Source organism: Ursus arctos, unplaced genomic scaffold, assembly GCF_023065955.2.
Source record: "Ursus arctos isolate Adak ecotype North America unplaced genomic scaffold, UrsArc2.0 scaffold_32, whole genome shotgun sequence".
NCBI lineage: Eukaryota > Metazoa > Chordata > Mammalia > Carnivora > Ursidae > Ursus > Ursus arctos.
In genome coordinates this window covers 22,977,763-23,004,501 of record NW_026623008.1, presented here as the reverse complement: position 1 = coordinate 23,004,501, position 26,739 = coordinate 22,977,763, and the positions used below count along the sequence as shown (strand labels likewise).

The following is a 26,739-nucleotide window of genomic DNA, read 5'->3' as shown; positions in this document are numbered from 1 at the left end:
TTTATTTATTTGAGAGAGAGGGAGAGCACAAGAAGGAGGGGCAGAGGGAGAGGGAGAGAGAATCTCAAGCTGACTCCTCGCTGTGCGCAGAGCCTGAGTCGGGGCTCGATCCCAGGACCCCAAGATCATGACCTGTGGTGAAACCAAGGGCCAGACACCTAACCGACTGCACCACCCAGGAGCCCCTGTTATGAAACTCTTTATAATTTTTTAACAAGGGATCTCGTATTTTTAAGATTTTTATTGAGGATTTTATTTAAGATTTATTTATGGATTTGAAAGTGGGGAGAGAGAGGCAGATGGGAAGGGAGAGAGAATCTCAAGCAGACTCCCCGCTGTGCGCAGAGCCTAAGTCGGGCTTGATCCCAGTACCCCAAGATCATGACCTGAGCTGAAATCAAGAGTCAGACGCTTAACCGACTGCGCCAGCCAGGTGCCCCAGGATCTCGCATTTTTATTTGTCACTGAGACCCACCAACTCTATAGCTGGTCCCAATTGTTTGCCTTCTCCTTCCTGCACAGGATAATACACTCCTTTAAAAAAATATATTTATTTATTCAAGTAATCTCTACACCCAACGTGGGGCTCCAACTCCCGACCCCGAGATCAAGAGTCGTACATCTTCGGACTGAGCCAGCCAGGTGCCCCAAGATAATTACACTCCTTGACCTCAGGGTCTGTCCTACCCTCTCTGTGCCCCCAGTGCTTGGCAGAACCAGATGAATGAACGCCCAACATGTATGAATGAAATGAATGAATGAATGGATAGGAAGGAAGGGAGGCAGGGAGGGAGGAAGGGGAGAAAGGAAAAAGAAGGAATTCGTCTGTTACACCTTGTAGAATAAAGTAGGAGGCGTTTTCATGCAAACAGAAGTGGAAAGGGCATTCCAAGCATTCTAAGGGAACAGCATGAGCAAAGGCACTCATGGGTGAAAATTCCCCATGAGCAGAACCAGATGACCCGAGAAATGTGGTTTCACTGACCTCAGCTGAACCCCCAGGATTTAGGGGAAGTGGGAGAGGTGGAGGTGATACCTGCTGTCTGGCAGGAGCTGTTTCCCTGTCTGTAGGCAGAGAGAAAGCCCTGGAATCCAGAAGAGGGGGTGTTAATTAGAGCCCTCACAGGGGCCTCTCCGGTCACTGGGGGGTAGGAGAAATCAGTCCAGGAAGTTGAGGGAAGCCAATGGGACAGCTTGGCTCAGCGCCAGGCCTTCAAGGCTGGGCGATCTTCACGACTCCAATCAAAATACCTTTGCCACCACTGGGCCAGACCTCAGGTTCTCTGACTCACGGGTCAGCACCACCCGCCCAGCAGCCTATGAGCAAAAAAGCTTCTCTGGGCCTCAAGCCCCATGGTGGCCCCCTTCTCCTGGGAACTGGAGGTTACCAGTGTCCCCAAACCAATGAGAGTTTGAAAGAGGCCCCAGCAGTGAGTACCCAGCTGCCAGGCAGAGAGATAATGGGGTTTATGGGTCTAGGGCTTGGCCCTGCCTGGCTACAAACCCTCGAGGGGTTTATACTGCCAATCTGGGTCCCTCTAACTCCTCCCCAGCTCCCACCACCCTCTCTCCTTCATTCCCATCCTCCTGGCCACGGGGGCTTTCTTTCCAATGAGCTGGAGAAGTCACGCTCATTCTCGTTCCAGGGCCTTCGCACTTGCTGTTCCGTGCCTGCGATGCTTGTCCCCCAGATCTAGCACGGCGGCTCCTGGTCATCAGGCAGGTCTCAGCTCAAACGCCACCGCCTCACCAGTGAACCTGTAAGCGCCCTCCCCAGCTGGACGCGTAAGCAGCCCCTCTCAGCCTCATGACCTTGTGAAGGTTTCGGACTGCCTGGGCCAGCCTCCTAGGCCTACTATCTCCAAGCTTGGGCAAGTTCCCAAACCTCTCTGTGCCTCTATTTCCCCACCTATGAAGTGGGGATACCTGGGGGAACTTACATCATTATGTTGTTGGAGGGAGTGAATGGGACGACACGGGGTCTGGCACATAGTAGGTCTCCATAAATAACAGCCACGAGGACCATCACCGTCAGGCCCTTCCAGCTCCCGTCGAGAGAAGGCACTGGGTCTGCTTGCCCGTAGCTGCAACCGCAGGGCCTGAACTGTGCATGGCACCTATAAAAGGCGCCCCAGAAACATGTACCGAGGTAACCCATCTGCGTCTTTCTCTCCTGGTATTTTGCCCTTTTCCGAAGCTACCCCTCTGGCTACAAGCAGGTGGTCTGTGAGGCAGGTGAGAGCCTCCCCCGCCCCCCAGGATGGAACGGGAGGAAGGATGGAGCGAGTGGTGAATCCGTGGCCCCACGGAGAGCAGCCAGAGTCCAGAGGGGGGACCTGCCAGAATGACCCCAAACCGCAGGGCGACCCCCAGCTGAGCAGAACGGTTCTCGTGTCCTCCAGGACAACCTGGAAATGCAGAGAGACGTCAGCCATTCAAAGCCAAAGGGACAACGATGTCACCCAGGTGATGTGTGTGGACCCAGGACTGGGAAACACAAGGGCCCACCCAGGCCTTAGCTCTATGTCAGTTCATCTCCCACCCCAGTTGAGACAAAACTCACTGAGGAAAAAGAAAGTTCGATTTGCTCCACCCTTGGGTGCTGGCCGCCCATCACGCCTGGTGCCCAGCAGAACATTACCTGACTGTTGCTCCCTGCTGATGTCTCTGCACCTCGGCTGCCGTCGGTAAGGTGGAGGTGGTTTTGCTCCCATCCCAGGACGCTAGCGCAGGCTTGAGTCGTGAGAAAAAGCTCCCGGGGACTTGCTGTGCCTCTCACTTACTCCTTCCAACAACTCTGAGGTAAGAGCTAATGTAATCCCTGTATGTTAACCAACTTGAATTTAAATAAAACCTGAAAAAAACCACAAAAAGAATGACTGTGATCTCTGCTTTACAGTTAAGGAAGCGGACGCACGAAGGCATGGGCGGCCTGGTCTGAGGTTGAGTCGCTGGTGTGACTGCCACCCACTGGGTCTAACCCCGGGCCCACCCCCTCCTCCCTGCAGACAAGGCAGAAACGCTGAGAACGCCCCTGTCGCCTAAACCACACACCTGGGCTGACAGGGGCGGGGGACGTCACCGGGCACAGCAGGGACGAGGCAGGGTGTGGCTCCGCACTGGTCAGCATGCCAGGGAGAGGTGCCAGGCTGCGCCAGCCAGGGCTGTGGCTCAGCCCAGCCTGGCCCAGGAGGGCCTTCGGAAGGCGGTAGACCCAGCCCCGGGCCACATTTGGCTATCCATCTGACCGACGTCAGGTGGCCCGGGTCAAGTGCCAGTTCTGTCTCTGGCTCTCAGGATGACCTTGGCAAGTCCCTCTCCTCCCAGGACCTCGGTTGTGCCGTCTGGCCCCAGTACAGATGAGCCAGGGCTCCGGGCTCAGTGAGCAGACCATGCTGTAGTGCCCCCTGGTGGACAAACTGGTGCATGCGCCGGTCAGCTCTAAAACCAGGACCCCCAGAATCGCCTCTTCACCCTGAGTGCATGTTGGGGACACCCTCAAGTTTCATTTCCAGGTCCCAAGAGGAGGAGGATGGTGCTGAGGAGATCTGGGGAGGCCCGGAGAATTCTCGGACGCTGGTTCTGCCCTCACTTGCCGTGTGAGTTTGTGCTCACCTTCCTGTCTCTAGGGCTGTTTCCCTGTCTCTAAGGAAATCCTGATCCGGGAGGAGTAAGATTTGGTTTCCATCCTTTGAATAAGCTGTGGGAGCTTAGGCAACTCCCTGCCCTTCTCTGGACCTTCTGATGGGACCAAAGGGCCTCAGGACCTCTCTGGCTCTGACATTCGGGGGTCCAAGTGGGAACTGTATTTAGGGAGATGAAGAGGAGGTGCAAGGGACCCCAAGGGAGCTTCCTTGAGGGAAGGACTGCGTCCAAATCATCTCCCTGGGCGAATAGGAGTCCACATGGCATTGAATATATTCAGGGTTTTTTAACTTGACATATTTATGGAGAAATTACTCAGTTTCAGACCCTGCACTAGACAGTCTACACAGTAACATACAACATCGACACAGTCCTTGCCCTTGAGGAAAATGTACAGCCTAGTCAAGGGTGCTGATTAGTAAGCAAACATTCACCTTCTTGTCTGAACAGGTAACAAGAGAAATACGGACAAGTCCTGGCCATAGCACTGTTGGGAGATGAGATGGCAGGGGAGGGGTGACATGAGTAGGGTTTTGAAGAATGGAGAAGAGTATAACAGGCACTGCGTTCTTTTATTTTTTTAAGATTCTATCTGTTTATTTGTCAGAGACAGAGAGTGAGAGCGCACAAGCGGGGGAGGGGGGCAGCAGAGGGAGAGGGAGAAGCAGACTCCCCACTAAGCAGTGAGCCCAATGCGGGGACTCGATTCCGGGACCCTGAGATCATGACCCGAGCCGAAGGCAGACACTTAACTGACAGCCACGCAGGCGTCCCATTGCTGCATTCTTTTAAAATTAAACAATCCCTCCTGCCATAGGGGCTTGTGCAAAGATACCGATCTTCGGGCTAGCCCTGCCTTTCCCTGGGGAAAGAGGGCCAGCGAGTTGTGATGGGGGCGAGAAAACCTAACCAATAAGCCGGGCTGTTCCTCTAGATGCCCGGGGTGAGAACAGGCAACCCTCGACCATGATGAGCTGTGTGAGTGTGAGACACAGGGTGGGGTGCGGAGATGGGCTGAGGCCAAGGGTCAGAGATGTTCACTGAGCAATTACTAATAAAAAAACGACAATCTCACATTTCAGTACGGAGGAATGAAAATGGCCACAATGGACCAGCCATGGGGATGGTATGTCCCGCCCTGAAATTTGCCCTTAAATCTCTTCCTTTCAAGTTTCTTCCTCTGCTCCAAGACACAAACCAGCTCAGACTTTTCCAGGGCAAATGGCTTCACCACGGTCCTTCCAGCCGTGGGGTCTCTCTTGTTGACAGCGTCCCATGGGATGCCTTAGGGTGGAGACATGTCCGCAGGCGCCAGAGCTGCCTTACCAGATCACAAGGGCCAGTTGCTGGAGGCTCAGGAATTTTGCTAATCGGTTTTTGGACAGTCATTGTTAAAATTTAAATTACCTACATTTACAATCAAATACATTAAAATAAAGATAATACTCAAAACTCTTTACTTCCTCGTGACTTTAGGACATTTTACCATTATCTAGTCTCCTGAGGTTGTCCACATCCGTGGTATGTAAGGGAAGCTTGACCGAACCTTGTGCTGCTTCCGCACGTCTCTTCCCAGCTCTGTGTTTAGTGATACCACATTGGTAACTTGAAATTGGCCGAGGCGGGAATACTTACCACCGGGGAACTGGAAACTCTACACATCAGGGCTTGTTTTGCTGTTTGGACTTTCTAGACGAAAGAAAGTGATGCACAAAATGTTACTAGCACAGACTGCACTGAAGGGCTGCCGCTCAAAGAGGTTTCAGCTCAATGAATACCTTCCTAGGAGAGTGAGATAAAAGTGAGACAGAGTGTCACAGTAGCTCGTGTATCAGGTTGAATAACAATAATTTATTGGGAAAGAGTTAGTAGACTGAAATGCAAACCCACTGCAAATTTTGATTGAGTTGCAACCAGAGACGGACTAGAGATACAAGACTTTGGCAACAATTAACAAAAGCATTCTGTGAAATCAGTTGCCGATATGGAATGCACAGTCAAGAGTTCATGCAGCGTGTTGTTATTTGTAAACTGTGTGCTACGCATTCCTTGTATCAGTGAAATTTATAATAAGTGTACGTACATATATAATGCATGCCTTTGGAATTCTGAAGAACCAGCTGTCAAACACTGGCCAGCCCACCACGGAACAAATCCAAACCCAAACGTAATAAAGTCCTTTTCAAAGCAGATTTCCTCTTGCACAAGACATGTGGTAGGTACGCCGGGAAGTGATTTCGGGGCGAAGAGACAGATGACCTCACGCTTCCATTGTGGACGCTTCCCTGACACAGGTAGCTCTGTGACTTTGAGGTCCGCCATTTTCAACAATGACAATAAAACCACCACATTCAGGGCCTTTGTGGTACTCCGTTTTCTTACATTTTCCATCTTAAGTGCCTCAAATAAGGCCATTTGACTACACGTAACAGCAATTTCTCAGGCTCATTGAAACAAAGCAGGAATTACGCGAAGCGCCCAGTAGGGGAGGCCGAGTGCGAAACCTTCCCCCGACTTCCCCCTGCCCTTGCCTGTACACAGCTTCCGGCTGCTCTTCTCTTGTGCAAACAGCAGTGAGGGTAAAGGCTTTGCTTTACAGCCGGCAGGTTTACCTGCGCTTAGGTCAGGGACTGGCCCCAGCCCGTTGGGCCGACCCATAATCCCCAGAGGATCTGATTGGGCCGCATGGAGCAGGTAGGCACTCCCGGACCAATCCGCGTGGCCATGGGCGTGGAGCGGCGGGGGTCACACGAGGCAGCCTGGCCTCCGCGGGCAGTGCCACCGCGCGGGGAGGGGCAACTCTGCGGAGAAGGAGGGTGGGGCATGGGCCGGGCAGGCGCCCTGTGGCTCCGGTGTCAAAGGAGGTCACAGGTGAGGCCAGGCGATGCCCAGGACTCCCTGGCTGGGCGGATTTCTCCTTATTCCCATCCGTGAGAAGGTTTTCCGGGTAACAGGCCAGCACGTGCACTGTCTACTCTCCCCCCACCTACACTGCTGTCACTGAAAAATGCCTCACTTACAGCATTGGGGCGCCTGGGTGGCTTGGTCGGGTAAGCCTCCCCCTCTTGGTTTCAGCTCAGGTCATGATCTCAGGGTCCTGGATCCAGCCCCCAGTCGAGGCTCCACGCTCAGCATGGGGTCTGCTTTAGGTTCTCTCTCTCTCCCCCCCCACCCGCCCCGCCTCTTTCTCTTTCTAAAATAAATTGACACTTTCGTCTGTAAAGAGGTGACACAGGTGTATGTCTCGCCCTCAGACATCTTCTAAATCCTGAGATGTCATACAAGACACTCCTCTCTGTTTCCGCAGTCTGGTGACCATCCTGCGGCTCCCAGGGCTGCCCATGGATCCCGGTCAACGTGTTGCTGCATCAAACTCACATTTTGCCTTCATTTCGAAAGAGGCCCTGAGCTCCCAGGGGTGGGCCCCTGGACCACCGGGTCCACACTCCTGGTACAGACCCACAGCAACAACCGACAGAGCAGACTCTCTGGAGCCGTTGGCCTGGGTTCAAATCCCGGCTTCCTTACCAGCTGTGAGACGTCAGACAAGTGACAACTTTTCTGTGCCTCAGTTTCCTCATTTGTCAATGGAGATAAGTCACTGCCCCTACCACATATGGTTGTGACGAATGAATGAGTTTGTATTTATAGTGTTAGAGTAGTGCCTAGCATGTGGTAAATGTTCATATCTTAAGTATTATTATTATTATTTGGGTATTATTAGCATTCCACTCTCAGCTGCACCCCTGCAGACCGGCATACAGAGCGGCTAGACGGGCTGGCACTGCCCTCTCTGTCATCCACTCCCAAGGCAGCAGGCAGGCTGGTGTGTGTAGGGGGAGGAGCTGTGTGGGGTAGAGGGCAGGAGAGAGCCGCAGCCCTGATAAGGGCCCTGCAGGTGGCGGGTCTGGCCCGTGGGAGAGGCCCTGGCTCAGGGAGAGGCTCCGGCGGCACAGGGGTTGGGGCAGTGGCGTGTCTGGGGTGTGAATGTTTGTCTGTGGGTGAGTGTGTCTCTGGCCGGATGTCTGTGGGACTATGGGTCCCCCAGGGAGTGATTTGAATGTACTGGATATGGGACCCACTTCAGGGATGTGCAGCCTGATAGTGCCTTCTGCTCGAAGGGCTCTGCTCTCGGTTTAATGCTTGGCTATCACTGTCTTGGAAATTCTTTTTTTTTTTTTTTTTTTAAAGATTTTATTTATTTATGTGACAGAGAGAGACAGCCAGCGAGAGAGGGAACACAAGCAGGGGGAGTGGGAGAGGAAGAAGCAGGCTCCTAGCGAAGGAGCCTGATGTGGGGCCCGATCCCAGAACGCCGGGATCACGCCCTGAGCCGAAGGCAGACGCTTAACCGCTGTGCCACCCAGGCGCCCCTGTCTTGGAAATTCTTAACAGGTTTTTTTCTTTTTAACAAGGGGCCCATATTTTCACTTTGCGGTGGGCCCACCAATTACCTAACCGGTCAAGGGTAGGGGATATGTGTGTACGTGTCCGGGTGTGTGTGAGGTCACACGGGGTTTTATGTGGATGTGTGTGCTTGCATGTCTGGGATGTGTCTTCCTCTGGACGGGGGACCAGAATGCTAGTCTCTGTGGGAATAACCTACCCCACCAACCAAGACACGGGAAAGCCTCTGGCCTCAGTTCCCCCTGCACCCCCAGCCTAACCTCACACCCCCACACCAGGACCCCACTGTCTCTGCAAAATCCTAACCCCACCGCGCCCTAGCTCTGCCCCTGTGGGAAGATGGGAAGAGTAACGAAATCACCAGTCCTGGGGAGAGAGCAGGGAGAGGAGAGGAAGCGGAACCCACCTGGCTGCATTCACGCTGTGCACCACAATCTCCACCAGGTGTCACTGTGACATCTCTGCGTGCCCCCACCCCCAGGGTCAGGGAGGTGTCAGTCTCCCCACTGCCCCGACGTGGCTATTTCCCCGCACCTCCTGACCAGGGCTTCCTGTAAGGAGAAGCTGACACGGGTAGTCACGAGTCCTGCTTCTGGTCCTGGCTCTGCCTCCAACCCATTCTGGGACTTTGGACAACAGGTTGCCATTCTTGGGCCTCAGTTTCCCCATCTGTACACCAAAGAAGTTGTAACCCCTAAGTTCCCCTCCGCACTTGCATCCTACCTGACCCTCAGTATCAGCTCTGGCTAGACGGCCACTCCTGGCTCCGCACAAGGGGACCCTCGCCGGGGGTCCAGACCCCTGCCCCAGTCTCTGACTCCAGACACAGTCACCGACTCCTGGATGTGGGAGCATCTGGTCCCCTTAGACTGATGGAGATAGTGTAGCCCTGAGAAGGGACAACACACACCAACTTAGCAGCAGAGCCCAAGCTCCTGCCAACCCTGCCCCCATCCCTGCCCCCCCCCCACACACCTCTGATGCTGTGCCCACCATCACGGCCTCTGAGCCACAAGCTTCTGGGTCTCTCTGGGGAAGCTCAGCACCTGCAGCCCCGTCTCCACCTACCCCCATCTTCCCTCCGGCCACAAATGAGAATGGGCCTGAGGACATCCACATCATTGAGCTCATCCTTCATTGTTCCATTGGGGAAACTGAGACCCGGGTAGGTACAGTGGCTGCTCCAGATCACGTGGCTCCAGATCAGGGGCTTCCTGACCCAAGTCTCATGGTTCCCCCTCAGTTCTCCTCGAGTCGGCTCTTCAAAGCCTGCTGAGCCTCCAGAGGCCTGGCACGGGAGGGCTCTCTCTGCGGCCCCTCCCTCTAGCCCAGGGACCCAAGGTGTGTTCGTGGGTGATGCCGGCTCCCAGGGATAGAAGGGCAACCTGGGGTGGGGCTCTGCCTGCTGTTTGCCACAGCTGTGGGACACCCATCCCCACCCCACCCCTGCAGCAAGAGCAGGCACAGGTGGGGCAGCCAGGCCCACCGAGGCCCAGAGATCCGCTGGGCACTCTTCACACTGGCCCTATTGGCCCCCAGGTCCACACAAGCAGGGGCTAGGCCCCCTCTCAGCAGCCACCCGTGAACAGCTCCCTCTCATTTCTTTTATCTCTTAGACTTTCTCTAAACGTTTGCTTGACCACAGGACTTTCTGGTGTAAAAGTAGCTCACTTGCCTGCCCGCCCCTTGCCACCCACCCCCCATTACTCAGATGTGGAGACTGCTTCAGAGGCCAAGGGATTTGTCCCAGGTCCCAGAGCAAGGCAGTGAGATGAGGGAGGCTTGCCTGGGGCCCAGCTGCATCTCCTTCCCCACAAGGCTGCCTTTCAGATCTTCCCCTAAGCAGGGCCAGGGGTGGGGGGTTGCTTCATGTAGGCCTGGAACTGGGGGCTCAGTCTGGGGTTTTCTGGGGGTACCTAGGTGCTGCCCTATGAGGGGGACAGAGAAATGCCTAAGGCGCACTGCCCTCAGGAATCTCCCCCTCTGGGCCTCACTATGGGGCGTTCGCTTCAAAGGGAACTCTAGACACCTCACCCCTCACTTTAAGCTCCTCACCTTCCCTCAGTCTTATCACGCTGCCTTTCCCCTGAAGTTGCTCTATCTACCCCCCAACCTTCTGGGCTCTTCTCCTCCCCCTCCCACATTAGCTCTCTGGCCCCACCTGTCTTACAGCAGCAGTAGCCTGGAAAGATGAACACGGGCCAAATGAGGGAGAAGGTAGGACAGGTAAATGGCTTAGCAGGACGGAGCTACAATGCTCCCCCTTCCTGGGAGGGGTCACGTGGTCACCTTCCATGACCCAACCCTCCTGGGCATTTAGCCCTGCACGTGCAGCCCAATTTCAGAGCCAGGACTAAAGTCTAATCTCCACAGCCATGTGGCCGGAAGCAGGGATAAGTGATCTCCCCCTTTGGGGTGGGGAGACCCTGGTCCAGAGTGGGGTGATGGTGGCTGGAGGCCCCAGGGTCACAGAACAGCTATGAGTCTGAGCCCTGCTTCAAGCACCCTTGACTCAAATCTAACCACCTCCTCCTGGTTCTGGGGGACCTGTTGTCCTACGAGGAGCTCGGGGCTGGGCTGCCTCTGAAACTCCTGAGTCCAAGGGGTAGCTCTTCTTGGGCCACCTGTTGGTGAATTCCCTCCAAAACCAAACTTTCTGTTCCCGGGGCCCCCAGGCCCTGCTCCCAGCATATCTGCCTCAGCTAAACCATTGATGTCAGGGATGGAGGGTGGATAGTCCCAGCTGCCCCACCCATACATGGGCACTTTGGCTCTCCCGGGGCACTCGGGCAGAACCTGTCCCCAGAGCATCCCCTTCTTTCAGAAATTGAAGACAGCTCCAGACCTCACTATGTACCAGGCTCTACTCTAAGACTTGGCACGTTAGCTCACTGTACCTCGACCAGGTGACGGGGGCACAGAGAGGGTATGTAATCTGCCCACGAAGCTGGTAAGTGGTAAGGTGGGACTTTAGCTCAGGAAACCTGATTTCAGAGAGAGACTTTCAACCACTGTGTCAGGGACCTCCCATCCCCTGATGGCCATCCTCTCCGTTTTCCAGACTTGTAGGCAAGCCAGAATAATGACCATGTTTCTCCGTCTCGCTTGCAGCTACATGTGGCCCTGGGCCTAATTTCTGGCTGAGAGAGATGTGTGAGCTTCCAGGTCATGTCTTTAATTAGGAGAGGTGGGTCCACCCTCCTTTCCCTTGCCTGCTGGCTGCTGGCATAGGTGAGAGCCTGGGACAGCTGCCACAGACTCCTAGCTGACCAGTGCCCAGTCCGGCCCCCACACGACAACCAGAGAACTCTTAGCATAATCCAAGTCAGATCTTCATGCTCCCCTGCCCAAGCCCTCAATGACTCCCCATGGCCTTTGGAAGAAAGGCCAGCCTCCTTGATGGTGGGCAAGGCCTTTTCCTGTCTGGCCCGAAACTATCTTCCCACCTTATCACTTGCCACTTTTATCCTCTGCCCTCAGCCCAGATCACTCACCAGGAAAATCACATCCTTCCTTAACTATCTCTTCTTCCTCTGCCTTCCCAATTTCTCACCCCACACCTGGCAGACTCCTATGTAACCTTCAAGAGTCAGTCCAAAGGGTACCTCCCACATGAAGTCTTTCCTGACTGTCGTAGCAGAGTGGGCGGCTCCGTCCTCTGGTCTGCAGTCCATGTGAAGTCTGCAGGGGGGACAATGATAGCCTTTCTGTATTGTCATCACCTCTAGACACATTCACCTCTCCCCTCTCTCTGTAAGGGTGGGAACCAAGTTTAGGCCATCTGCTGGTTTTCAGTACCTAGCACAGGTCCAGGCACCAAGCCCGTGGCAGTCAAGTTCAATGAGAGAAAGAGGAAGACAGAGAATATCTGTGTGTACATGTCCTGAGCTGGCTGGAGGCCCAGGCCAAGGAGACAGGGAGGGCATTTAGAAATAGCCACATCCCTGGGTCCAGACCAGGCTTGATCCCCAGATAAACTGACCTTGGGGGAGATGGGGGGGTGGGTGGAGACCAAGGGCTATGACTCAGGAAGCCCTACTGACCTCTGGGGTCTGCTAGCCAAGGCAGATGGGCCCTGCCTGTAAGTGGACAGTCCTGGCACTTGCACCTCAGTCACCCTCAGTGACCAGTGAGTATTTCAGGCTAGGGCTGAGCATCACCTGCTTCCTTGGCCCCACAGCTTGTAGGGCAAAGGGGAGCCTGCCAGCCTACCCACTGAGGAAGCGACAAGATTGGAGCAGGGATGCTGGGAGAGTCTGTCCTCTCCTGGTTCTTGCCCCACCTCACCCTCTTCCCCACTTGGAAGTTCCCTTCCTGAACCAAGTGCCAAAGCTTGAAGGACTAAAGGGCTCATCTGCCCAACCTCCTGCCATGAAACAGGGGTCACTGAAAGGAAGAGACTGGCCCAAGGTCACAGAGCAAAGATTACCACGGGGAAGGGCAGTGTGGAATAGTGGTAGGCTCTACAAGATCTGGGCTCAGGGTCCTGGGTCCAAATCCTGGCTCTCATCTCTAAATGGGGAATGGGAACAAAAGTGCCTGCATTAGTGGGTTACGGTCAGAATTAGAAGTGTTAAAGGCTGGAAGCTGCTGAACCCAGTGTCCAGCACGTCATAAGACAGCAATCATTGTCTGCACCACACTGCAGTGGTGTCCAGGTCAGTGTGAAGGCTCCTACCCCCACGATCTCATGGGCTCCTTCCTCCAACCCTGAAAGGTAGGCATTACTACCTCCATCATGCAGAAAAGGAAAGAGGCATGGAGAGACTGACTGGTCAAGTTCACACAGCTGGTATCACGTGTCCCAAATGCCCTGTCAGTGGTCTTTCCACCTCCTCCTCCTGGCTCCTGACAGCTCATCCAGTGACTCGTCAAGTGGACAGAGTGACCGTGCGTAAGCCCGTCTTTGGTTCCTGATGCTCCCCTGGGCTCTCCTTACCCCGGCACTGAACCACCCCATTGCTCATCTGACATCAAACCCCCCTGACTCTGGTCCCAGCCTTCTAATCTCTTGGTTTTCTCACCTCCCACCTCTAGGAGGGCAACGCTCTCACCATAGGCTCCAGTCCTGGTCCTCCCCAAGTCCACCCAGTTCTTCCCGTTAACAGCGCCTTCCTTTTCCTATCTGGTGTCTTTGTTTACCACAGAGCCCACAGATGCTGCCCCCCCCCCCCCACGGCTCCAGCCAAACCCAAGATCCCAGGTCCAAGAAAAAAAAAAAAGCCAAAGCCAGCCTAACAGCCTTGTCTGTGTACCTGCTTTCTGGAGCACACCTGGCCCCAGACTCCCGAGTCCAAGATCCATTCTCTGCCAGGCCCCCTGCCAGGGCTTGCCACCCAGCTCTCCTCACCTAAGGACACACAGTGGTCACCTGTCCACACCAGCTAGGCTCATCAGGTCTCCTGGAGCTGCCTGACTCTTTCCAGAACCTTGAGCAAGCTGTTCCTGAATGAAGGATGCTCTGGGGAGTGACCATTGAACCAACCATCTGTTGGGTGCCAGGTCACATGGCGCCTGAACACGCCCCAGACCTCAGGGTGGAGTGAGGTGCTGTTTCGTGAGCATTAGTTTTCCCCTTCTAATTATACTGCATTTAATCTAATATTAGCTGTACTTCCGCAGAGGCAATTTTTCATTTGAGAGAGGAGCAGTGGGGAAGGAGCCAGGGGCAGCCCCAAGTCTGGGATCTGGTTTGATTACTTCCTGGGCTGGAGCTGTCCCTAAAGAGAGTTACTGTAGGGGCACCTGGCTGGCTCAGTCGGTAGAGCATGCAACTCTTGATCTTGGGGTCGTGAGTTCAAGCCCCACGCTAGGGGTAGAACTTACTTAAAATAGTACTCCTCCTCTTCCTCCCCCTCCTCCTACTAATAATTTAAAAATAAACAAAGAGAGCTACAGTTGCGATTCTGGCTACACCTATGTGCCCAGAAGGGCAGTTCTCACGTGGGAGCACTTGGAGCCCCACCACCAACTGAAAATGAGCCAGTCTCGTGACCCTCAGGGACGGTGTGAAAAGGAGGATACAAGACAGGATACTTCGGCAGGAGAAAAGAGTCCTAGGAAACCAGGGCCAGGGGCAAAATTTTCAGAGAACACTGAAGAGGACAAGTGGTTTTCTTTGCTCTAGAGAGACTGTCTGTCCACTCCCCAGATCCATTCCAGGCTCTGTACTAGGCTCTGTGGACATGGCAGCCAGCCACACCAACTGGGTCCCAGCCATCGCAGGGCTTCCGGTGTAATAGGAAAGGCAGACTCGGAGCCGAGGGGACCGCATGAAAGCAGGGCCAGTGCTCTAATAGGGAGGATGGGGCTTCTGAAGCTGAAGAGTCAGCAGGAGTAACTAAAGGAGTAGTGGCTACGGAGGAAGAGTACTCTAGGCGAACACAAGAGGCAAACAGGACCCCCGCTTGAGATACAAAAGGGCAGAGTGGCTGCAGGGAGGAGGGCTTACAGAGGCAGGCGGGGCGGGGCCAGAGCCCTGGGGCTGTGGAGGGTAGAAGAGAAACAATTAACCTTTGTACTGCATTCCCAAGCTTATCCTACCTTATCTTCTCAGAGTCCTTGGGAGGCTGGCTGGGTGGGAACTGTGATGTGCTTTTTTTCAGATAAAGAAATATGGACCCAGAGAAACAGTGACTTGCCCAAGGTCACACAGCTGGTCTGTAAGGTGTAGGATTGCAAGCCAAGTGAGTCTCACTCCAGAGCCCCTAAAGCTAGAGAGGAGATAGATTCACTCACTCATTCACTCATTCATTCATTCATTCAATAATCCATATACTCATTCGTTCATCCAATATTCCATATACTAGTTCATTCATTCGCTCGTTCATTTATTCATTCATTCATTCGTTCATTCAATATTTATTCATTTATGCCTACTATCTGACAGCCACTATTCCTGGAACAGGATTTCAGTAATAAATTTGACTAATGAAACAGATGGAGCAAGGTGGAACACTTTGACCTTTACTCTGCCAGCAGGGAGGACAGCTGGTTTCTGGGAAAGCAAAGGTGCCTGCCCCACCACTCTAAGCTGGCCCCTCTCCTCCCTGTGCAGAGAGGGCCATTGTTCTCCTTCCAGGGAGCATGTGCCACAGGCAGCAGCTTCTCAGAAGCAAACTGGTGTTGAGTAAATCCCTATCTTTTAAAACCATCATTTGTTCCCTCAGCCTCGGAGTAGCTAGAACTCTTGGGGAACGAGGAAGTGATTTCCTAGTGGCAGAAAGAACACCACATTCCTGCCACAGTGGCTGCAATCCCCCTACACAGTGAGCTCAGGGAGGGCAGGGGCTGTGGCTCCCCCCTGGATCCCCACTGAGCCCAGCACAGTGTCTGGGCACAGGAGGTGCTCAGTTAAGATTGGTAAAATGGAGGGGCGCCTGGGTGGCACAGCGGTTAAGCGTCTGCCTTGGGCTCAGGGCGTGATCCCGGCGTTATGGGATCGAGCCCCACGTCAGGCTCCTCCACTAGGAGCCTGCTTCTTCCTCCCCCACTCCCCCTGCTTGTGTTCCCTCTCTCGCTGGCTGTCTCTATCTCTGTCTAATAAATAAAAATAAAAATCTTAAAAAAAAAAAGATTGGTAAAATGGATGGATTATTTAAAGAGAGAGAAAGGGAGAGATGTGGAAATTTCTCTGGGTCTCTGAAGACACTCAATGACCTAAGTGAGGAGACAGACTTGGATCCTTTGCTATTGGTTCAATGTCTCAAAGAGCCTTAGCTCATTCATGTGTATCTGTGGGACAACTGCCCTGGGAAGACCCAGAGGGAGAAAGGAATCACCCTTCAGTGAGTATTCATGTGTGTTAGGCTTCCATATGTTAGCTCTTTTAATCCTCATGTCAACCCTGAGAGTAGGTGACCGTCCTCCATTTGGGAGGAAAGGAGAGGAAGGGGAAGGCACTGGCTCCTAGTCTCTAGCTAGTAAGTGGCTAGTGAGTATACAGATTATTGAATGAATGAATGAGTGAGTATATGGAATACTGAATGAATAGATGAATGAGTCAATCAGTGAGTGAATCTATCTCCTCTCAAGCTTTAGGAGCTCTGGAGTGAGACTCACTTGGTTTGGGATGTAGAACCAGGCTTCTTTCCAAAGATGCTGCTTCTGAACCCATCATGAAGCCGGGGAGGGTGTGGAGGGTGCAGAGAGAAGGGTTAAGAACTTGATTCCACGGCAGAGAGCTGCACCACCATTACCATCCAAAGAAAAAATTCCCAGTTGCAGGTACTGGGGGTGGAGTGGCATGGGGGCAGTCAGCATCCACAGACTTAGGCCCTGAAGGGGCAAGGGGGGGGTTGTCTCTATGTCCCTGGGTCAGTGGAGGCTCCAGCTCAGCCTCTTTGGCCTCTACCTTCCACAGTTCTCCCCATGCCAGCAGTGTAGCTCCTATTGGAGGCGTCCAGATGGCAGGGAGGGTCCAGAGAAGAGCTCCCCGAGCTCCCCGAGCTCCCCCCCGCCCCGCCCCATGGCCCCATGGATCACCCGGTGCGGCTGGCCCCTCTCATTGGCTCGCTCATGGTTACTCAGCTCTCCTCTTCTCCATCTTCCCAGCCTGTGGTTGCCGTGGAAACACAGAACAGTGACATCACCGCAGGGCTAGGGCTGGGGAGATGCTGCTCTTGGCAGGGACTGGTCCTGCTGCCTGCCAGATGTTGTACTCACAGCTGGATCTGCCAAAGGCAGGGAAAGGGAAGGGCTCGAGTTCCCTACCCTTGCCCCTCATTCCCCAAAGGTGGTGAGTAGAACAGGGCAAGGAGGATGCAGGTAGTGAGAGGGATGAGAAGCTGTGCACACTTGGGAGGGAGAATAATGAAAGCCCAGGGCAAAGCAGATAGGGTGTGGCTTAGGAGTCAACTTCGGTGACCCTGGTCTGGGCATGGGGGGCGGGGGGCCGGGTAAGGCAGCAAGGCTAGTGGGTCTCGGCTTTGTCTCCATGCTGCTCAGCCAAGGCAGGGCCCGAGAGAGGGGTCAAAAGGACTTGCTGGCAGTGTCCCCCTTGACCCATCCCGAAGATTTCTGCAGCCCCTTCCTCACCGTGGCAGCGGGTTCTATGTAATCTTGTCTTGAAGTAAGAAAATTGAGGTTTAGAGAAGCCAAGCAATCTGCTGTGGGGGGCCCAGCAGGTGAGGGGCAGGGCTGAGAGCAGGTTTGAGACTCCTGCACTGTCCATGGATAATAGGAACGGTAACAGCAGCGGTGGCGAGCATGAGGTCTTCCATACTCAGCACTTGAACCCCAAACACCTCCAAGGGGTAAATACTGTCATTACCTCCATTTTTACAATGGCTTAAGTGAATCGCCCACGGCCACACAGCGAGTACCGCAGGGAATCAGAACTGGCACACAGATACCTGCCCACAGCTACCTGCCCCAGCCCCAGCTCTCCCCGGCGGCGTCGTGAGGACCATGGAGGGAGACAGCTCTGGCCCCTGGGTCTCCAGCTACTCAGTCCTTGAGAGAGGAGGTTCAGTGTCTAAAGTTTGTGACCTTGACTTAGAAACCATCCCACTCTCCCCCCTCCCCTCCCCTGCACCTGCTCCGGCAATGAGGTCAGCAGGGCTCCATGCCCAGCCCTAAGGCCTGTCCCTGCAGCTTTGGCAGAAATAGGTCCCTGTCTTCTGGCAAGTGGACCTGTCCCAAAGAACCAGGACCTGGGGCAAGAGAGGGCTCTTCCTCCCTGGCTTCTTCCCAGAAAGTCAGAGGTAGGGACAGCTGTTTTCCACTTCCACACGGAGAAACAGAGGCCCAGAAAGGCGGGTCGGCAGGTAATGAGCTGACCGGACCCCAGGGCTGGTGTGCCCGTGACTCCTAGATTCACCGCTACCCCCAACCGTGGTCGTCTGCTGGCTGAGGTTCCGTGGGGCACCACACCCTTATGCAGAGCCTCCTATCTGTTAGGCGTTCGCTTACCCCTCACTTTCTCTGGGAAGTCTCCCCTCAGAATCACACCAGTTTTGTGTCTGTCTACCCAAAAGTGATCGATGTGAGTATGTTGTCCCTCATGGTTGTCTCTCCCTAACCTAGCCCAAGGCCTGGCCAAAAAGTAGCCGCTTTAACAACTGCTGGATTAAGAAATGAATGGGCTCCTCCAAGCTTCAGTTTGCTCATCGGTAAAACAGGAGTAATGATAAAACCTACTTCGCGAACTTTGTTGTGAAAGTTCAATGCGAAAATGCACTTAAAGCCCTCGGCATGAAGTAAATATCAATACCAGGTGACCTTACTATTAAAAGCGCTTTGTAAAGTGGGAACCGCACGGGAGCTCTTTCAGGCAGGTGAGTGACGGTCTGTGGAAGTGCAAGCAGCTTGCCGGCGTGCAGAGGTCAGAGAAGGGCGGCAGGTGGAGAGCTGCCCTGGGGCCTGTAATCGCAGGCTGGAGGGCCAGGATTTCTGAAGGAGGGGAGGAGGGAAATGACCTGATGAAATGCTCAGAGCCCCGCGTAGAGGTCAAAGGAGCCCTAAGCGTTGGCAAGGTGGACGGGGAGGGGCACTGCGGGGCGGAGAGGCGGGCGCAGGAGACATTCCACACGGAGGGGCGAGCACGTGCGGGGCGGCAAGGGCTCGGCGGCGGGATGGGTCACGCTCTCGCCCCAAGCAGGCAGAGGGAGGGCACAGGGGCAGCTTAGCCGCCCACGGTGCCCCTGGTGACTCTTCCCGCCACCAGCGAGTGGGGAGTGGCGGGAGAGCGCGGCTTCCAGGGCCACCTAGACCAGCTTGCAATCTGGGCTCCAATGAACCCTCGCCTTATTTCCGGCGACCTTTTAAGTGCCCCGCTGAGCCTTGGACTCCTCACCTGCAAAATGAGTACCAAGATGCCTGAGCCACGAAGAGTCAGCCAGAGCTCTCCCGGCGCGGGCATTAGCCCAAGGGCGTTTCCTTTCTCCTCTAGTCTCTCATCTCTGCTCTAACCCCAAGCTCGGGTACGCTGGGGGACGAAGATGTCGGTGGCGTGCGCCCCGCCTCGCGGGCACTGTGCCCCCAGTTGCTTCCTTCTCAGATGGCGAAGAGCGCCTTGAGGCCAGAGAAGGGAGCAGGTCCTGCCAGCGCGGGGCAGGGACTCGGAGGCCGGGCCCCCTCGCTGACGCAGGCGTGCCGGGCGCCACTGGCTGCCCCCTCCCCCTCTGCGGGTCGGGGGATGGGCTGCCAGCTCCGGGCGGGTGAGCGCCAGCCGGAGGCTTCCTATTTCGGGAGCTGGGGGGTGTGGGCCACGCCTCACCACGTGATGCAAGGGCTATTTAAAGCGGCAGCGCGGGCTAGGAACCGTGGGTCCCGGAGTCCTTGCACGCCTCTTCTGTCGCCTCTGCTTTCTCGGCCTAGCCCAGCCTCACCATGGTGGACGCTTTCGTGGGCACCTGGAAGCTAGTGGACAGCAAGAATTTCGATGACTACATGAAGTCAATTGGTGAGCGCGACTCGGGATGCTGGGCTGGAGAGGGCCTGGCCGCGTGCGCAGTCCTGCACAGCGTTCGGGCGCTGGCTAGTACCCCCGCACGCCTGCTGCATCCCTCTTGCTCAAGGTTGGGGAGCAGGGGACGCGGAGAAGGGGGTAGCCTGGCCTAGGGCACGCGAGGCCTGTGGGAAGGGGGCTTTCTGGTCTGAACCCGGCTAGAGGGATTCTGAACCTGGCTAGAGGGATTCCCAGGTAGGGAGACGCAAGGAGGTAAGATGTGCCGGTCGATGTTGGGGCACGGAGGTGCTTTCGAGGAAGGGGGGTATACACAGCATCTGGAGAGAGGTGGGTTTGTATAAAAAGAGAGCATCCATCCCAGAAGGTGGGAGACTAGCTGGAGGAGGAAAATGCAGGGACATGGGTGGTTTAGGGATTGGAAAGTGTGAATACAGAAAGGGAATGGGGCGGATGGGGAGTGTACTATGCTGTAAAGAAGCAAACTGCTTGGAGGAGGGAGATGGGAAGAGAGGGGAACAGCTGGTGAATGGGAAATGAGGAGAAGGCAAGATAGGGGCCCTGCACAGATAGCAACAACCCCGGCCCCTCCATGCTGAACTAGAGAAAGGATGGTTGCTGGAGGATGCCCTCCCTCTCACCATGCGGTCTCTGACCTTGTCCTGCAGTGGTGTGTAACCAGGCTTTAATCACTGTCAGTGAGCCTAGTGGTAGGGCGGGGCAAGAGGACCCATCACCTGCTGGCTCAGACACTTGTTGGGGAGGGGTCTGGTGGGGAAAACCACTGGACTTTGGAGGTGCAGCAGGGTCCTGGAGCAAGGCCAAGATCTGTTAAAGGCAGGGAGGGTCTTTGGTCTAGGAGGGTGTGATAGTTGGGATGGGGAAGAATAAAGATGCAGTCTTTACGCCTAAGGTCCTTGGAGATCCCCCATGCCTTGCCCAGTTTGACAGATGGGGAGATTGAGACCCAGAGAGAGTAGAAACTGGTCAGATCAATCTCATAGCAGAGCTGATACGATAACCTAGATTTCTAGATGCACAACCCAGAATAGTTTACACTATGAACCCCCGGGGGTGGGAGTGGTAGGAACTGCTTAGCTAATGGTTGACCTCAGCCCTTCCCCTCCTAGGATAGGCTTAGATGGAAAAGGTGGATACCCTTTCTCTTAAATCCCCAGCTATGAGATTATCCTAGTCACCCAGGCTGGGACAGGGAAACCAGAATATTGTTCAAAGCTGAGCTACATTCCATGCTTTCCTACCAGGGAGAGGGGGCTGATTCTGGCAGATACCCAAATACGGGGTGGAGGACCCACCTTTCCCCTCTGTTCCTAACCCTTTCCTAAAATAGGGACTGTAAGTGTTGGCTCTTGAGGCTAAAGCTCTCATGCCCCACCATAATATGCTGGGTACTATGCCCACTGACTCTAGGAAAGAAGCCAATCTTGGAGCAGTGGGCCCTGGGCAGCTGTTGGGAAGTTGGGATGCCCAGAGTTAGCCCCTCCTCCCAAGCCTCCCATAGCAGACATTCCAGCTGAAGATCTTGTGTCCCTGAAGTGAGCTGCAACATCCTTACCACACTTGTTCCCTTATTTTGCCCCAAATAAGGGGCAAATTTGGGCTACAGGGCTGAGAATCTATCCAGTCTGCTTTTCTCCATACACAGCTGGAAAGATGAGAGGTCCATGGAGGAGAAAAGACCGTCCTCAGCTCTCTGTAAATAGCCTCCACTTCATTTCTAAGTAGAACCCAGCTCTTTCTGAGCCTCCAATTCATCAGCCCCATTTTCGGTCTCAGTTTCTCTTGGCTCAGTCCCCCAATCACCCCACAGTTGTTTCCTTTCTCAAACACACCACACCTCTGGGTAGGTCCTAAACAAACAGAGCTCCTTGTATGGTGACAAGGCCCTGCTCGCTTCTGGGGAGTGGGATCAGCCTGACTCACTCTGACAGCAGGGGCTAAGGCCAAGTCCCTTACTGGCCAGGCAGGGCAGAAGTTGCCCTCGTCCCTCTAGTTCTAGACCAAGGGTCCTCAGGGGGCAGACAGACCCAGCCTAGTTAGTACCTGTGATCACAGGCACACCTGCAGGCCTCAGTGCCAGGAGGAAGTTCCTGCCCGGAGAATGGCCCAGGAGAAAGAATGAACGGGTTTTGGAGCCTAGATTCGTATCCCGGTCCATCACGCACTCTTTGACTTTGGGCAAGTCACTTCCCTCCAAGCCTAATTTGTGAAGTGGGGATAATTAACCCTACTGTTCAGGGCTGTTATAGGTTATGAGCATTAAGTGAAAAAACCCATACAGGCCACGGGCTAAGTATCTCGCTTCCAGCAAGTGCAGTGTAGCTGGCACACCACCTCCCCACACTGGGCTGCTCCAACCTCACCTCTGCTCTGCAAGACAGCTCACCACTGCTGCGGGGGCAGAAGGGCAGGCAGTTGTGATGGGAGGTTGGAGGCAGAAGGCCAGATCTCAGGGAAGCTATAACCTGAAGGGGTTAAGGCTTGGCTGGAGTTCTTTTGTTTCACACTGTTGCAGGACACTCAGGGAAGGCTTTGCCCAGCACCCAGGGAAGCCATGCTTTAGTCCGAGGGGGTCCCCATAGGGCCTCAGACCAGGAGCCAGGAGATCTGGATTTGAGTCCTGACTGCACTAGCACTCAGGCCTCTTCTAAATCTGTACCCTGAGACACACACTCCCTTCTGCCTACCTCCTACCTAGGTCACGGAGAAGAGGGTTTGAAAATATTTTGCTGCCATTCATGGGGGAGAAGTGCACCACTGTTTCAGGGCAAAAACTTCCAAAGGTAGGAAATGCCTGTCCCTCAGGCTTTGGAAGGCAAAGTCCACATTTCTCTTCTTTCCTCAGCCTGTGGCTAGAAAGCTGCTCAGGTGCCCTGGAAGGGAGCCCTGTGCTCCAGCCTCGGGAGACAGTATAGTCGAGCAGTTACGTGAGCTCTTCAGTCAGCCGGTTCTGGGTTCGAATTCCAGACCTGCGACCCTGGGCTTGAACCCTCAGTTTGTGCATCTGTGAAGTGGAGATAATAGCATCATGCTATAGAGATGCTATTAACTCCACAGGGAGATAGGAAGGGCTGAACACGATAACACACGTTCAGGTCTCACCACACAGAAAGTAGCTTGTTCTAATCTCAGATCTGCTACGACTTGCTGTGGCATGCCTGTCCCTTAAACTTCTCATCTGCCCAGTGAAATCAGGTGTCGCTTCACTGCACAGAACTAACAAGAAAACTGAATTTGAAAAACAGCCAGAGTCTCTGAGAGTTCTACTCCTCTTCCCTCTGCCCAAATCCAGGCCTGAGAGTTGTTCATTGAGGTCCTTGTACCCTGCCTTTCCACTCCACTCATGCTCCTAACCTTCCCCCTGCCCTTAGGTGTGGGTTTTGCTACCAGGCAGGTGGCCAACATGACCAAGCCTACCACAGTCATCGAAATGAATGGGGACACTATCATCATAAAAACACACAGCACCTTCAAGAACACAGAGATCAGCTTCAAGCTAGGGGTGGAGTTCGATGAGACAACAGCAGATGACAGGAAGGTCAAGGTGAGTCATAAAAGGGGGTCTGGGGATTAGAGATCTTGAAACTTGGCACCCTATTATTGTACCCTGAGGGGCAGGTGATTTGGGGGGATTGAAATGAAACAGGTGCAGAAAGCCTGTGCAGTGCGGGGATGTCCCAGGTGCTAGGAGCACGCCAGCCCTGTCCTCATGCTTTCCTCCCTCCCTCCATGGGGAGTATCCGGCGCCTCTGGGAGTGGGCAGCACAGAGCCAGGGTGTTCTTCTGACCTCGGTGTCGACTCCAGCTCCAGCTGGGTGACGTTGTGCATGGCATGCAAGAGCTCTGGGTTTCTTTCCAATCCATAGACGGGAGAGTTATGTGGCCATGGCTGTGACCTCAGTACTTTAGGAACAATGCCCAGGAGAATTCAGAGCTCTTCCCTGAGTGAGCAGGTCATTCTGGCCTCCAGCAGCAAAGGAGGCAGCTAGGCACAAAAGTTGGAGACCTACTCAGATGCCTGAGGAACTAGTTCTAATTCTGCCAGCCCACAGGCAGGAACAGCTATGTTCTGGATAGGGCATCGCCTAAGGTGTTTGTACGTTTTCTCACCAAGCCTTAGCCCCTCTCCTCCCAAGGAGGGAGGGAACAACTACCTCCAGTCTCAGGGCTTGTCACCACTGTGTGGTGGCTCTGTCTTTGCTGCTTGCCTCAGGCCTCCCAGCCCCTAGGCCAGGCATGTCAGAGACAGAACTAAGGGACTTTGACCTCTAAAGGGGGTCCCTATAGCAGTATCCTCCGGCTGACCCTATCAGTTTGCCCCTCAGCTGTTTCTGCTTCCTCACAACTGCCCCAGGAAAGACAGGATAGGGTCTGGTCTCCTTGTGGAGGAAGCTGGCAGCATAGCTGGGATGGTGCCCAAAGATGTCATCCTACCTTAGAGAGAGGTGGCTGGCCTGTCATATGCGTCTGCCTCCTTGCCTAGCCCACCTTTCTGAGGGACAAGAACCCTAATTAAACACAGTGCTCTGGGATGCCCTAAGCTAAAAATAATCTGTTCTAAGTAGGCAAAAGGCTTGGGGGATGGGCATGAGGAGTAAAGTGGTAGCAAGGATGCACACCCTTCCTCATGCAGCCCCAAACACACACAGCCTTCTCAGACTCTCCTCCTGAACCCTGCTCAGCCAGAGTCCCCTAGCCTGACCTAGAGCCCCCAAATTCCTGAAGAAAAGAGATCCGGGAGAGCTGCCAAATGAGAACCAGCTGATGCACGCCGGCAGAGCCCAGAAGACTAAGTGGGCATCTGACCAGGGCTTTGGAACACTCCAAGGGCACCCAGTCCCTGGACCTGGCAGTTGCTGTCTACTTGTCAGCTGAAGGGGCCACGTGATGTAGACCAAGAAGAGAGAGGAATACAAAGCGGGAAGTCTCATTTTCCAATGCCTTCCATCCCCAAGGTGTGTTAGACATTATGTGTGGTCACTACTAGGCTGGAGAGCCTCAGGACTCCTCCTCACCGATCTTCCCCAGGGATGTCGGATGGTACACGCCCGTCTCTTAGGGACTCTAGGGCTGTGGGTATCATGTAGAGGATGGGTAAGTGCCCATTCTGAAGGCTAGTGGCATTTCTCAGAGCCAGGCTGTCTGGCTCACCATACTGCCTGCCTCTCCTTACCTGCCCAACACCTGAAGGCCTCAGCCAGGCAATCGTGGAGCAGAGGCTGGAGGTGAACGAGACAGCCTGTGCGGCTAGGTTGGAAGTAGGCCACCTGAGCTCCGGTCCTGGCACCATCATTAGTTTGGGGCAGAGGTGGAGTCCTCTGTGGCCCCAATGACCAGACACCATCTTGTCCCTCAATCCTGGCTCAGATCATAGCTCAGGCCTCTATCCTCTTTTCACAGTCCACCGTGACACTGGATGGAGGCAAACTTGTCCATGTGCAGAAGTGGGACGGACAAGAGACAACACTTGTGCGGGAGCTAGTTGATGGGAAACTCATCCTGGTAAGACAGACAACTTTGGAGCCTCCCTCGTTGGTTACCATTACTGCCCGTTCAGTCAAGCCTGTTGTGAAAGCCAGGATCTTCCCCTGGGATCAATGGAGGGTAGAGGCAGGGCTGGGGTATTAGATGGGAATATTCTGTGTGGTAGCTTTGGAGTCACACAGGTCTGGTTTCAAATCTCAGCTTACAGGCTACATGACTTCAGACAAGTCCCTTCTCCAACTCCCACTGTAAAATGGGCATTAGCAACACCAACCTTGGGGGCTGCTGGGGTGGCAGGAGACCGTGATGCAGATCACAGAGCATCACAGAGCCGAGGCAGAGGGCTACCAACAGGGGCTCCACAACCTTAGTCTACTCCTCTGTGTTGCCACCTTGCCCCACCCAGGAGAGGTAGAAAGCAGGGCCACATTGGATCCCAGGCTCCTAGGAGAGGCTCCCCTCTCCTCCCTGGGACTGTGCTGCCACAGAGAAAGCCTCTGGGCAGGGACAGACTGGTGATGGTGGGGCAATGACAGTCCAGTCCCTTCCACCCCATTCCAGTCCCACTGCCTCTCAGTGTCTTGCATGCCTGGCCTACTGACAGCCTGGGTAGGAAGGGACAACCAGGCTGGCACATCAGTCTGTTTAGGGACAAACTTGGGGACTTCACTAGAAGAATGTAGCCATGACTGAACACCCCCAGATCCGGGGCAGAGGTAGCAGCTTCTGTGGTCTCTGCCTCCTGACTCTGTAGGACCTCAGGTTTTCGCCCCAGCATCTTCACTGCAGACCTTCTTGGGTCACTGTAACCTGCTCCCTTCATTCTTGCATCACCATAAGCAGGGTCCCTGCACAGTCAAGAATGAGGTGTCTATCTTTGGCATGTGATACGCAGGACCAAATACTCACTGGGCAGTCGGACTATGGTGAGGCCATGGGCCTGGCTCTACGATGCCAGGCTGGAAGGATGATGGTGGCTCAAGCCTCTGGCTCCGGCACCACCCTAAGTCAGGAAGGAATGGAGAGTTAATAGCCTAAGACAGCCCTTCCCCCAAGAGTCTCTGGACATTCTTATTCACCTATTTGTCTACGACGAGCCAGGCACCATCTTAGGCACTAGAGGAATGGTGCAAGGAAAAGGGAGAGACTGCCTGGGATGTTGACCGAGTCACTTCCCCTCTCACAGCTCATCTTCCCAAAACTCTTAACAGAGGAATTAAGTGCCTAACTAAATGAAAAACTTGGTGTAAGTATCAGAAAAAAATATAAAAAAGTACCTGGCACATAGTAGGTGGTCAATAAATGAAGGCTACTGGGATGAAGGCAGAGGCTCTCCCCATCAGAATGGAGACTGCCCTGGAGACCTTCGGTGCCCTCACCCCTGCCCTAATCTGGCTCTGTCTTTCCTTCCAGACACTCACCCATGGAAGTGCAGTTTGCACTCGTACTTACGAGAAAGAGGCATGACCTGCCCGCTCCTTCACTGTCTGCTCCTCTGCCAATCGGCTAGCCCTGGACTCAGCACCAGATTGCCTCATTTTTTTCCTCCGGGATTTTGTATAAATCCACCTTGGTGCAGTTGGGGAAATTCCTCTGGGGTCAGGTGGCACCAGCCTGGGTCCACTTCCGACTCCCACTGTGTATGTTTGTTTTTTTAACTGCATCCAAAGGGTGCTCTAAGGTCAATAAAGCAGAGCCAAGGTCACCAAATTGCCTTTTTGCCTTTGGTGACATGACTCTGAGAGTCTCGGTTTCCCTGTGTGTCGGAGAGTGGG

The 26,739-nt window shown here is 54.4% G+C and overlaps 1 protein-coding gene and 1 long non-coding RNA gene across 3 annotated transcripts; one reads left to right on the top strand and one right to left on the bottom strand.

Annotated features, from left to right (window-relative positions):
* Positions 1 to 6,788, bottom strand: LOC113268387 (uncharacterized). The gene is made up of 3 exons (XR_006411457.3): positions 5,281 to 6,788; positions 2,642 to 2,854; positions 1 to 2,408 (listed from the first exon to the last, which is right to left on the bottom strand). It is a non-coding gene; the product is annotated as an uncharacterized LOC113268387 (long non-coding RNA).
* A 12,512-nt stretch (positions 6,789 to 19,300) lies between these two features.
* FABP3 (fatty acid binding protein 3) lies at positions 19,301 to 26,674 on the top strand. 2 transcript variants are annotated; one of them, XM_026516833.4, is made up of 4 exons: positions 19,302 to 19,456; positions 22,852 to 23,024; positions 24,881 to 24,982; positions 26,378 to 26,674. In XM_026516833.4, exons 1-4 carry the CDS (start codon positions 19,384 to 19,386, stop codon positions 26,429 to 26,431), a joined length of 402 nt encoding a protein of 133 aa, XP_026372618.1. In that variant the 5' UTR covers positions 19,302 to 19,383; the 3' UTR covers positions 26,432 to 26,674. The 2 variants fall into 2 exon arrangements, with proteins under 2 accessions (XP_057161237.1, XP_026372618.1); XM_057305254.1 differs by having other exon boundaries at positions 19,301 to 19,456; positions 24,881 to 26,674.
* The last annotated feature ends 65 nt before the right edge of the window (positions 26,675 to 26,739 follow it).